This window comes from Zootoca vivipara, chromosome 7, assembly GCF_963506605.1.
Source record: "Zootoca vivipara chromosome 7, rZooViv1.1, whole genome shotgun sequence".
Classification (NCBI taxonomy): Eukaryota; Metazoa; Chordata; class Lepidosauria; order Squamata; family Lacertidae; genus Zootoca; species Zootoca vivipara.
In genome coordinates this window covers 61761743-61774871 of record NC_083282.1, presented here as the reverse complement: position 1 = coordinate 61774871, position 13129 = coordinate 61761743, and the positions used below count along the sequence as shown (strand labels likewise).

Genomic DNA, 13129 nt, shown 5'->3' with positions numbered 1-13129 from the left:
CATGGTTGCCTCGATAGAGGGGTGTGTGGTGAAACTAGCCTATGCTATGAAGATAACATTTGCATTTGTTGCCTTGCCCACTTTTGAATCTGGCCTCACCTACCAAAAGCAAGTTGTGCCCAGAAGGTGTTCCAGATGGGTATAGGGCCTTCATTCTGAAAAAGATTTCCTTTCCCTCCAGAGTCAGAATTATGTTGCTGTATGCAAATGCCAGAAAAGTGATCTCATCAGCCTGTGGTACAGTTCCCATATCCCTGTATTACATATTTTATGGTGGAGCTGATCCAGCTTACAACATACGGATTTTTTTACTTGTGTAGGGGGGAAAGGGAGAGGAGGACATTCCCACACTCCTTGGTATTAAGGCAGAGACTTTCTCGTCTAGCCATGAAGTAAAACGCTAATGATCTTTTAATGTACTCTTCTCCCCCCCCCTTGTCCTATTAGGTAGACTCAATGATATGTATGGTGACTACAAATACACCTATATGGCGTGTGGCATCATCTTGATTGTCTCTGGGATCTTCCTGTTTATTGGAATGGGCATCAATTACCGTATGCTGGCAAAAGAGCAGAAGGCTGAGGACAAGCAGAGGGCTGAAGCGAAAGAAGAAGAAACCAACATTGATGAGGCTGAAAAGCAAAAAGAACCCAGTAATGATGTGGCCAGTCTGCCCCAGAAAAGCACAGAAGATAGTGTGAAAGAGGAGGATAGCCACATGTGAGAGAGACTGGTATCTTAAATCCAGGAGGGCGTGATGAAAGATTATCAATATGATACGTTGTGCTTGGGTGTGGGGAGCACTGTTGGTAGTGAACAGTGGGGAGAAGTTTATAAATCAGGTGATTTTTTTTTAAAAAAGCTGCAAATTGTCTTTTTATCAGCATTTGACAGTAGCAGAGCTCAATGGGCAGTGCCATCTTTTTATTGGGTATTGGGTGGGGAGGGAGGGAAATTTTTATACTCTGGCTTTTTTAACAGTAATGTGAATGTACTAATATGTGCCTTAGAGCTTCCACATTTAGGCTGTTCTGGAAAAGCCTTACCTTAGTTCTACAAACTGTTCCACTTAGAATTTTGTAGTCTGCTTAGGTTATATCTGTAAAGGATATCTTGACTACTTTTTATGCAGTAGGTTTCAAGGTTGGGTGTTAAATAAACACGACTTCACGTGCTTCTAAATATTGTTACGGCCAGACTTGGTAGAAGTACAAATAGCTTTGGAGCATAGGTGATGAAAAGGTTGGTGGAGTTTTAATCAATATTATTGCAGTCCTGATGTTTCTAGATTCCAGGTATATGCCAGCTTGATTGTGTTTCTAACATTTCATCATTGTGGGTTTTTGTTTAGTTAAAGTCCCTTCCTGGTTAAATGTGAGTTCTCGCCATTTGAATAAAATATGCAAAGAGACATTTCCATTGTCTTTCACTTGACTTATTATGGAGTCAAGCCTACTTTTTCATCACCATTACTTTACTTACTGGTTGTCATCAGACTAGAATGTCTGTCTTGAGAAAACATTTTGAAATGAAACGGGTATCTTTGCAAGTGGTTGAGTTGGTTACTTTGTGCGTGCCTTGTGCATTGAGAGAACCCTCATTTATACCATTTTTCTATACCCATTTGACTCATTCAGTGTCTGAGCTTAGCTTTGGAATAGGAAAGACTAAGGGTGTCACCCTAAGCACAGCTGCTTGCTTACTAACCTCACCATTTCCAAAGGGATGCATTTTCATTCTCATGTTCCTCTTTAAGTAGTGGCTGGGTGGCGATGAAATCTGGTATCCCGTTTTGTGGAGAGTAATGCTCAGAGAACAGTGTCTCAGCACTAGCTAAACCGTTGAGTAGATACTTCTTTCTAACCTGTGCTAAGGATAGATTGGTGGAAAAGCTGGACAGATACATTACTTTTTCTTAGTTCCTTGTGCTTTCTGATGTGGCAACTTACCCCAAATGGGCAAAGAATTTGAAATGAGATGTAGCTGCTCAACTGCAAGACACTTTATATGGTAATATATGGGAGAATCCTTTGTATATATTTATTCATTTTTATTAGTGAGAGTGAAAACCACACTTGGGAGGATAGCAGAGCCTCTTGCTAGTCATAAATCCTACTAAAAATTAACAAATAATCCTGTAAGACATTTACTTTTTCAAATACTTGCATCATCTCATTCACCCACCAAATGCTGGTAGTTTTTCCTGCTACTTTCAACAATTTTTCATAGCCACATTCCAAAGTGCACAAGTATATTGACATGTATCTTGTGAGTCATCTAGTTAGAAGATAGAGGCAAATGATCTCTGTGGGTTGCAAAGTTCAGTTCCAATAACTGAGCCCACATAGTTCAATGGGACTCACTCACAGATTAGTGTATATATAGAATTTCAGTCTAAGACATGCTGTTGTGAGTCATCCAATCTTGTGAAAACCTGTAGAATAGTATAAGTAACAGAAGCACAATTTTCTTGGAATGTACCTGGCGCTTGTGTGTGTGAACAGTGTGCGTTTCAGTGTGTGACTGCCGAAGTGAACATTAGCACCTTGCTTTATGCTTAAAATTTAGACACCCTTAGGCCAGAAAGATAGGTGGGGAACACTGAAAACAGCAATGTCTCCTCTGGTAATGTCTAGTAATACAAAATGCATTGCATGTGCCTTGGGCTCCTTCTTAGTCCCACACTACTCAGTTTCATTGGTTGCTGCTTGCAATGGCCAGGAAGCCCTTAGCATAATGACCTTGTTGTATGTTTTGTACTATTAGAGAGGAAGAGAAGATGCTCTTTGTTTTTGGTGGGAGACGCAAATATTCTGTTCATAATATTGTGATACTGCAGTAAATAGATACGTTTTTCAGCATGTTCTGGGAATCTGAACCCAGCTTAATATGAACCAAATTCCAGCTCTACAATTCTATGATTCTGTGATTTTGTGCAGTGTTTGCTTTTTGTTTTCCTGCAAACTAGTGTTCCATTCCAAACAGATGGTGTTTAAGTATTAATGGGTGTTCTTAGTGTTCTCAAATTTTTGGCCAGATACATTGAAATTCTGTTGGGTTTTTCCCTTCTAGTGTAGTGTATTTTGATGATCATCTGCACAGGAACTTCCTGTGCCTTTGATTTAGCAGTTTCGTGATAAGCCACAAGCACAGGAGGTTCCTCTGCAGGGACTGCTTTGTGCGACCTAAAAGCAGGTTTGCTGTGGGGCACATCAGTTTCTCCCTCCAACATTTCTACTTACAGCTGCAGACTTCATATTTAGAGCTTTTATATTGTGATTGGCCTCAAGTTGTAACAAGGAGGACCCTCCAGATCCCTTTGGATGAATAGCACACATTTGTGTGGCTTGTTTTGTGAAGATTTAATAACAGCAACTATCCCTGTAATGTGTAATATGTGATGTTATGAGTTTGTCCTTTGACAGGTAGGCAGATTGTAGGAAAATATACCACTACTGTACAAGCTTTCAGCACCAGAATGTTTGCTAATTTGAGTGGTGAAATGAATTATGATTAGTAACACTTAGCAATAATTTGTCAGTCCCCACAAAAAGTCCATGCATGCACATCCTTAAAGGCTAAATATAGCACGATGTTCTGGCAGGGGTGGCTAATCTGTGCCCCCCCCAGATGTTGATGGACTCCAGCTCCCTTCAGTATCTCCCAGCATGGTGAATGGTGAGGGAAGATTGGAGGAGTTGTCCAATAACATCTGGGGGGCCATAGAATAGGCACCCCACTTCTATTAGTTTCCCTTCACTTACTAATACCAGCGTTTTTCATTAAAGGGTAGGAAATTGATTAACAAGTTTTAAACCTTTGATTCTCCTTCACTGTATATCCTACATTTTTTTTAAATCGAAGGTAAATTACTTCTCTGTGAAACTCTTGCCTTGTCAAAGCTTATACTGAAGAGAGAATTCTTACCAATTTGTTGGAAAGTCAAGTCTGCTTTCTTAGAATGTTATGCAAATAGTAGTTCTAATAACTGGCCCACACTTTTGGTTTATGGAAATAAAGCTGAACAAATTGATTTTGTGTTTTTCATTTGCTCACCCCAAATATGTAGATTCTGATAAGTAACCTTGTTGGGTTTTGTTTTTCTGTTTTTTTAAAAAAAGTTTCTGGAACTCTCTTGCCAGTATTACACAATGCACTGTGAAATCCTTTTCTGTTGTCTTGTTTGCTTAGGTTTCAGATTTTTTTTTGTAATTGCATTCTGCTCTAAAATTGTACAAAAAGGAACAGGTCAGGGTATTTTCATACTTTAGAATATGTTTGTTTATAAAGCCAATAGAGTATTTTGTATAAACAGATTTTATTGTACTGTTTTGAGCTGCGACATAAAACCAAGTTATGTTCAGAAGTTCCATGTGTCAAGAATTCATAATAACTGGTTCACATTGCAATAAACTAACAATGAAAAATTTCAGGTGTGATCAATGTTCTTTTTTAGTGCAAGGAGTCATGACTACAGCAGTACAGATGTATTTGTTCTCAATTATTACGTTTACTGGACTTTCATGCAATATGATTTTCCCGTCTCCTCCTTTTCTTCTCCCACAGCTGTGCACATACCCCCAAATCTGCTCCAGAGGGTCTTCCAACACACTGCAGCAGATTCTTAGTGGGAGCGTGCCACTGAGCTGAAGGGGATAGCATTATGATGTGGAAATCCTGGTGCATGAGTGGATGTCTGTTGCACTCACATACATGCACCAGTGGTTGCAAACCATTGCAACTATAGCCATCCTGGGAACATGATTGGAGAGTAGGGTAAAAATGCCTGTAATAAAATGAAAAGATAAAATAAATTCTCTATTTTAGTGTAAGGAACACGCTGGCAATCCCAAGCTAATTTGTGTTGCTACTGTTTCTTTTGGCATTTAGAATCAAATCAAATATGTTTATTCGGCTGTACGCCCATCATAAAACACAACACAACAAAACAAATCAAATAAAAACCACAGACTCATACAAACCACAGATAATATAACAGAATTCACAGCTCACGAGGACAAATATTAACAATTCAAAAAACATATCTTGAAGGTTTAAGATTAAGATTAAAAATTTAGGCGCCTAACTAAAATCAATATCTGATGTCATTAAAAAAAAAATTCTTATAACTATCAATAATCAGCTAACATTCCATTCCGTCTCTTGTACGAGAGGACGGCTGTTAGGAATTTAGCAACCTGTAGAGTGATATAAGGGTCCACATCTTGAAGAACCCAGGGCATTTAGAATGGCTCCCACTCTTCATTCATGAAACTGTATTTTAATTTAGCAAGGGTAGAGGTGGATGTCTACTTTGTAGAGAAGCTCTTTTGGGACATAAAGAACCCTGCTGGGTCACTCCATAGGCATCCTCTTTCCCACAACAGCCTATGGGAAGCCCTCGAGCAGAACACAAGCTACTTCCTGTGGTTGTTCTCCAGTGCATGCTATTAAGAGGCCTTTGATCCTAAAAAAAAAGAGGCCTTTGATCCTGGAGGTAATTATACAGCCTTTCAACACCAAAGCCACCAGACCAGCTTTGTGAGAGCAAATATAGACCAGTGGGGAACGCTGGTTTTTGAGCTAAGCAATGATTTGGAGTGAAGCTTAGCTGTTGATTCATTTTGCCAATCATCCTGAGCAAACCAATACCTGTTTTGTAATACTGGGTTAAGAATGGTCTGGACTGCAAAACTTTTAAGGATCAGCAAAGATTATTGTAAAGCACATTGTACATATAAAGTTCTATGTCAGAGCCTGATCTTGTGTTCTTCAGGGTATATAGAACAGGTGAATCCTGCCAATATAGAGGACATCTAGATGAGTGGTTCCGGGTGCTGAAGATAGGGCAGTCACCTTTTCTGAATGTGGATGTACTCCCCAGAGGCATCAGATATGTAGCTTGGCAATGCTCCTGTCTCCATCTTTGTCACCAGAAGCCCAAGTACCTTCAGTGACATGGAACACCCCTTCTGCCACACGTGGAGGCAGTAATGCTTGTGAATACCATTTGCTGGAACCCACAGGGAGAGGCGAGTGCTCTTGTGCTTGGGTCCTGCTTAGATCACTTGATGGCACGATTCACTCATCGTACCACAACTTAAGGCACTGGGAGAGTTGTGGATATAACTGCATTGAAGCTACATGCTTGCTAATAAATGCATTTAATTTCACAGTGCAGTTTTAAACTTGCAAGAGGTAGCTGAAGTCAATGTTGCCTAACGGGGTTGAAAAACTCCCAGATTTGAGCACCGCCACCCCCATTTGAATTTTGCCTGGTTAATTACATATTGGATCAGTTTCACAAGCTCCTAATACCTCTCCCCACACCCCTTTTAAAGACACATTCTTACACTTTCAGTTGAATCTGCACCTTATGAGCACAAATTTCTCTTCTGGGCAGGCTTCCTGACTGGAAGGAGGCATTCCTGGAGCAGCTCAAGGTGTGGAAATAGCACACCTTTATCTTGATGTCTGTGATAGGTTGCGCCTGGGAAGGTTAGTAACTGAGTACATCTGTCCTCTTTTGCTTCTGTAGGCCAGGTTGCTGGGCAGGAATCCAGTTCTGCTGATCTAGCCTGAAACACAGAAAGGGAGTAATGTAACATTCTAAAGCCAACAGCTTCTCTATTGCCAAACAAACTACCTTTTCTGTCTTGGCATCTCAACCATTACATTGTATGCACGGCTAATTTTGAAACAAGAAAATCGTTTGACTAACAGAAATTGATATATGAAATGTTTTCTTTATAGCATTCAGAAAAGTTATTCTGATTAGGACCAGTCCTTATTTTTGCCTTCTCTATAACATCTAGATTTAGAAGTAACACAAGTAAGACAGATATGGGGCCTTTGTGTACTGCTAGTATTTAGCAATGTGCAATGCTTGTATCTCCATTCTTGAGCGACAGGTTTGCTTCTTGTCACATTCCTGTGGTTACAGCCCCGCCACTGAGTGATAGTCTAACTGGTACAAAGCTAAGAAGTGCTGATAACAGTCCATTGTTAAGCAGAATTGCTCTCCTTAGCAAAAGAAAAAAAGGCAGGGAGAAGATCCAACCTCAAAAATCAAACAGCAATAAGCAAGTGGGAAAATAAAATACAGTGGTACCTCTACTTACGAATTTAATGCGTTCCGAACGCACATTCGTAAGTCGAAAAAAATTGTACGTTGAATCCCATAGGAATGCATTGGGAGAAAAAATTCGTAAGTAGAAGCAACCCTATCTAAACCGCATCCAAGATGGCGGATGGAGCTCCATTTGTAAGTAGAAACATTTGTAAGTAGAGTTATTCGTAAGTAGGGGTACCACTGTATGTTTTTTAAAAAATCAAATACTGGACAGATAAATATATCAGATTTTATAAAATAGACTTCTAGGTTGTGGGCTTGCAGGAGAGAAGAAGAAACTGCTCCATTCTACCAGGTCATCATGTACAGGGGTGTTAAAAATAAAAATAAAATCCCAACTTGTTTGCTGCTCTTTCAGCTTGCCTTGGCTCCAAACATAAGTGCCTCAGAGTAAACGAGATAGCTCAAGCAATTGTCTTAAAAAGGAAACCAGAGCATCTAGAGGTCAGAAATCTCTCCGTAATTTTATTTAATAGCTTTACTGTTTACAAAGGCAAGGAGGCTGGAAAAGAGATATCGCCAAGCTTCCTTCTATAGCTGCTGCAACTGCACAAATTAAAACAATGAGAAGAATTTACTTGCAGCTTGTTCCATTAAATAATTTCCAATGTGGCTGCTTCCCACCCACCCCCAAAAATATGTAAAAGGAGGCTACGCAAATTAATGAAGGATAAGACTTACTGTATCTTACTACTGGCTACTAGTTGTCATTGCTGTGTACTAGAATTGTAGAGTTGGAAGGAACCTCAAGGGTCATCTAGTCCAACCCCTTGCAAATACAGGAATCTGCCCAACATGGCTTGAACCCACAACCCTGAGATTTGAAGTCTCGTGCTCTACCAACTGAGCTAGCCCCTCCAGTATTGGGGGCAGCAGGCCTCTATATACCTGTTGCTGGCTATCACAGATGGGGAGAGTGCTTGTGCTTGGGTCCTGCTTTTGCAGGCTTTCCTTGGGCATCTGGTTGATCACTGTGAGGACCAGAAACTGGCTATTTTCTTTCCTTCCCCTCTCCCATATAGGTTGCCACTGTGGAGATGCCAAGGGACTGTTCTGTGGCATTCCCCGATTCTGCAGCACCAGAACAAAAAGGAGGAAATATTAAAAGGAGGGAGACAGAGGAGAGTGCTGAGCTTGCTCTGTGCAACTGGTACTAGGATAGCTGAGAACAGCAGAGCATCCTGGATTAAGTGTTCATGCCTTTAGGGCAAGTTTCTACTAAAAGGAAGAATTCCAATGTGAATCTTGCATAGGTCAAGGATGTCTTTTAATAGCAATGTGAAATGACTCTCGTTCATCTCCCAACCAAATTCCATCATAGGCCGCTATCATAAACATTTCTCTTCGCCAGCCTAGCCCATTTATTTCTAGGCTATTCTTAAATTTGAGGCCAGTTCACTATCCCTCATCCATTTCCCCCTCCTTTCACAGTTATCTAGGATATTTATGCTCTACTTGTAGAGAAAGTACAGTGGTGCCTCGCAAAACGAATTTAATTCGTACTGTGAGTCAATTCGTTTTGCGAAAAATTCGTCCTGTGAATCCCATAGGAATGCATTGAATTTATTTATTTATTTGCCCATAGGAACGTATTAATTGAATTTCAATGCATTCCTATGGGAAACAGCGATTCGCTAGATGGATTTTTCACAAAACGAATTCGGAGGCAACCTCCAATCGCAAAACCCATTCGTCTAGCGAAAAATTCGTCTAGCAGGGCATTCGTCTAGCGAGGTACCACTGTAATACTGTACCTTTTTTCTTTCTTTCAGGATTGTTCTTTCGTCCAGTTCTGGGTCGGTATCCACTATGAGTGCTGAATGTTGGCCATGAATGCTCCCTTTTAAGGAAGTTAGGTAAAAGGCTTACATATAGATAATTTTCTGGTTTCAAGTTTCTTTTTTTCCTAGAGTTTTTGGAACAAGACACACCTACATGTTGCACAAGAGATTTGTGACTGGATCTCCCTCTGGATTTTTATTTTTTTAAGGCAATGATGGCAGGCGGAAAGAGGGATAAGGGTAAAATATTCCCTATCCTCCCACCACTGCTTGGATAAAAATTTGCATCACAATGAGGAGGGGTGGCTGGATACCAGTAGAATTGGGGTTGTAGACCAACCTGGAAGAAAGAATCAGTAAATTTATATGCTGCCCATCTGACTGGGTTACTCCTGTAGCTCTTTGGGGAGGGAAGTGAGTCGGGGGGAAAATATGGGGTCTTACTGCCAAGTTGCAGAAGCCCACCTATTTTTAAATAGCATTTTCAAACAGCCAAGTGCACACATGCTCCCTTTATATCTACAAATCCCCAAATCTTTTATTGGAACAAACTAGATTAAGAAAGCAAGTTCACTTGTTCCAATACTTCGTTCCAATACTCGTTTTGCATGTGGTCTTGTGTGGATAGGGAATAGCATCTTAGTGAAAGATTGGTACAGCCATCACTAGGTCAAGACCCCGTAGGCAACCAATGATTTATTTTTCTTCCACCCTGATAGAAATAACATCAGCTATTTCCTCTGCTTGGCTGGAACTTAGAAAAAGCAAACAAATCCCCGGCTGGCATGAAACTGATTTGGGGGCTTAAGTACGAGCATGCTGTTTCTCCAGTTGTCTTTCTTTACTCCCAAATTAGATCGATCCTGGGCTGGACCGTGTAGTCTAGCGGGTAAAGATATATTTTCTGGGACTGAACAGAAAGAAGTGATCAGCCCACCCAGCCCTTTCTACAGTGGTCTTGTGGAGAGGATTTTCAGACAGAAAGATGCAACAGATTAATGGAAACCATATCTCCCAATCTGTGACATAACTGCAGAACAGAACAGAACAGGACCCTTTTCTAACACGTGGCTAAGTTTTCAAACCAGCCTACATTGTTAAGGCTGATTATTTCCTCTGTGGTAAACTTTGGTCTACCGCAGAAAGACTTATATTCATGCCATTGCCTTTTATTTCTAGGTATTCGAGAAATGTTGTATCGTTAAAATCTCTTCCTATCTAAATATAGAGCTAAGGCACAAAGTGGCATGGAACTTCAGCTGATAGCCAGGGCACACTTTAGCCTTATCTGAGTACAAGCAAGGGCATGTTTTTTCCACTGACTCTCCATGTGCATCACCCTTTTGTGACTGCAGAGAACCCTCTTCTCCCACTCATCTGCCCCCAGGTTAAAGTTATCTCAGCTGGAGATCCATTTTCTGCCATAGACTGTCATACCAGTTGCAAATAAAAAGCTTAAAAAATATTATTGAATTTGTATACCACCCTTCATCCGAAAATCGCAGGGCCGTTCACAGCATAAAAATGCAAAACTGAAACACAAAATGCAAAATGAAACAAAAGCAAAACAAACCAATAGCCTGTTCGCATAGACACATTTAAAAGGCCATAGAATGTTAATCAGCCAAACGTCTGGTTGGAGAGATAATTTTTCACCTGGCGCCTAAAGATCATGTCATGAAGGTGCCAGGTGAGCCTCCTTGGGGAGAGCATTCCACAAATGGGGAGCCATCGCAGAAAAGCCCTGTACCTGTGTTGTCACCTTCTGCACTTATTATGAGGGAGGCACCTGAAGAGGGGCCTCAGATGGTGTTCACAGAGTCCACATTGGTTCATATAGGGAGGGGTGATCCTTGGAAGTATTGCAGTCCTGAGCCATTTAAAACTTTTATCAATCAAAAGCAGCACTTTGAATTCCTTATGTAATAAAATTTTCTTAACACACACAGACCTCTAACACTGTTAGACATCAAAGGTCCCTCCTGACTTTCAATTTCTGCAGGATGCAGAGCAGTTTCTTGCTTGTGGCATAGCAACATTGCCTTTATATCTTGTTAGCATCCATAGACTTTGAGCATCTTTTCATGATACACCTACATAACAGTGATTTGAACTTGTCCTGCTCTCTGAAGTGAGACATTGGCTTGTACCAGCTTGCCCTGTGGTTTAGCTTCAGATGCATGGAGTATCTTCACATTGCTGCAAAGGATTTTGGGCCCCTCCCCCCTTCTTCTTTTTGCATGGAGACTAAGCAAGCGGCTGAGCAGCCAGTGAGTTCATGCTGTTTGAAACTTCCTTCCTTCAGAATCCAGTTAATGGGGTCCAGTTGCTGAATGTGGTGTTGGAAGCACCCTAAATCGTTGTCTTTCATGACATATACATTTGTTGGGATGTGTTTTTTAAATTTCACTGTCTTGTCTTAATTTGCTTTCCTGCAGCAAAACACGGGGTTGATCCCTTCCAACTCTACAATTCTATTGAAAACCTGACCACTTTAGCAATGGGAGCACCCTCCTCCTCCTCTTGCTGGGTCATGAGGCACACACAGCTCGGCCTGCCTTACCGTGTATTGAAATTGTAGCTCTCCCTGTAACATGTGCTTGAACTGCTTCTCACGTAACACGATACCACGCCAACATTACTAAAGCGGCTGTAACCACAACTGCCTGTTGTTGCCAACTTCTTGCTAGCCTGTCCTGTTGGTTCTGCAGCAGCAGCAGCTGCTGCTACTACAAGAACTTCTTTCGTGACGCAAACACTTGGTTTGAAGATGGCATCGCTTTCCCCCTCACTCCTCTTTCTGGCATGGAAGAGGCCTGTCCTTGTGATCTTCCCCCAATCCCCTGACACACACAGGCAGGCATTTAAAAAAGAAATGAAAAGGGGGGAAAAGGGTAAAGCAGCTTAATCATTACCATAATGCACTTCAATCCCCTTCCAAGACAGGAACTCTGCTGAGCGCATTCATGTGATGGCCATGAGAAGGGGATTGGCATTCTTGTATGTCCGCCTTGAGCCCAGGGACCCTTTATTTAGATTTGCCAGAAGATTTGAGCTCTGCTGAGTCAGGGGCTCCTTCTGCATCCGAATTGCTTTTTTGCGAAGGTGCTGCGGGGTTTTAGGCGAATGAGACCCAACTGACCCCAGAGAAAATGAAGGATGAGAAAGCTGCTTATCCAAAGCTCTATGTCTTGGGAAAATTAGGTCTGGAGGGAGCTGCAGGAAAGCCACAGGACAAATAGTCACTAAGCTCCCATGTCAACAAGCTTAATATGCTTTCCTGCCTTAGAGCACCTGTTCCTTCAGTATATTGTTAATTTGTTCTGTGTTTTAATTTGTTCTGTTTTTATTATTATTACAGTATATTATATGTTGGCTTGGGGAGGATTTTCTGGAAATGCAAATGATGCATTTTATTTCTTTCTTTATTTTTTAACAAAAACAGTTGCAAGGGCAGCTTGTGAGCAGGATCAGATCTTGCACACCTGAAAGAAGCCATAGGACAAATAGCTGTTCTAACAGGAGCCTGTGAGCTAGCACTAGTGCAAGCAAGCACTCAAATAGGCCTTCAAGGCTTCAGTTCTGTGGAACTAGTGGAGGTGTACCAGTGTCTGTACCACAAAAGTGCAACAAAGGGATTCAGACTAGCAGGCTTGGAAGTTATGGCCGCTCAGGTTACAGTCACTGAAGGACAAGTAACTTTACAGGCATATATCCATAAATGTGTCAATTGGACTGTGTATCCTATAGTTCCCATACACCAATGATTCTCATCCATTTTGTAAGCATTACCTTTCAAGATGCCACCTTTTCAGACCCCATTTCCCCCGTCTACAACAGAACATGCAAGAATATGTTCTGCATTGCTGGGGTTGGACTAGATGACCCTTGGTGTCCCTTCCAACTCTACAACTGATTCTATGATATCACAGCAATAAGGTAAAGGTAAAGGTACCCCTGACCATTAGGTCCAGTCACGGACGACTCTGGGGTTGCGCCGCTCATCTCACTCAAGAAGCTGAGGGAGCCGGCATTTGTCCGCAGACAGCTTCCGGGTCATGTAGCCAGCATGACTAAGCCGCTTCTGGCGAACCAGAGCAGTGCATGGAAACGCCGTTTACCTTCCCACCGAAGCAGTACCTATTTATCTACTTGCACTTTGATGTGCTTTTGAACTGCTAGGTGGGCAGGAGCTGGGACCAAACAACGGGAGCT

General features: G+C 41.5%; 1 protein-coding gene across 4 annotated transcripts in view; it reads left to right on the top strand.

Moving 5' to 3' along the window:
* SLC16A1 (solute carrier family 16 member 1) overlaps positions 1–6057 on the top strand; it is a 48081-nt gene extending 42024 nt beyond the window's left edge. For 2 of the 4 annotated variants that reach the window (XM_035122444.2, XM_035122442.2), the window contains exon 5: positions 448–6057. In XM_035122444.2, the coding sequence (XP_034978335.1) occupies positions 448–725 (278 nt within the window). In that variant the 3' untranslated portion in view covers positions 726–6057. The remainder of the gene's footprint in view (positions 1–447) is intronic. The other 2 variants (XM_035122443.2, XM_035122441.2) reach the window with 1 other exon arrangement.
* The last annotated feature ends 7072 nt before the right edge of the window (positions 6058–13129 follow it).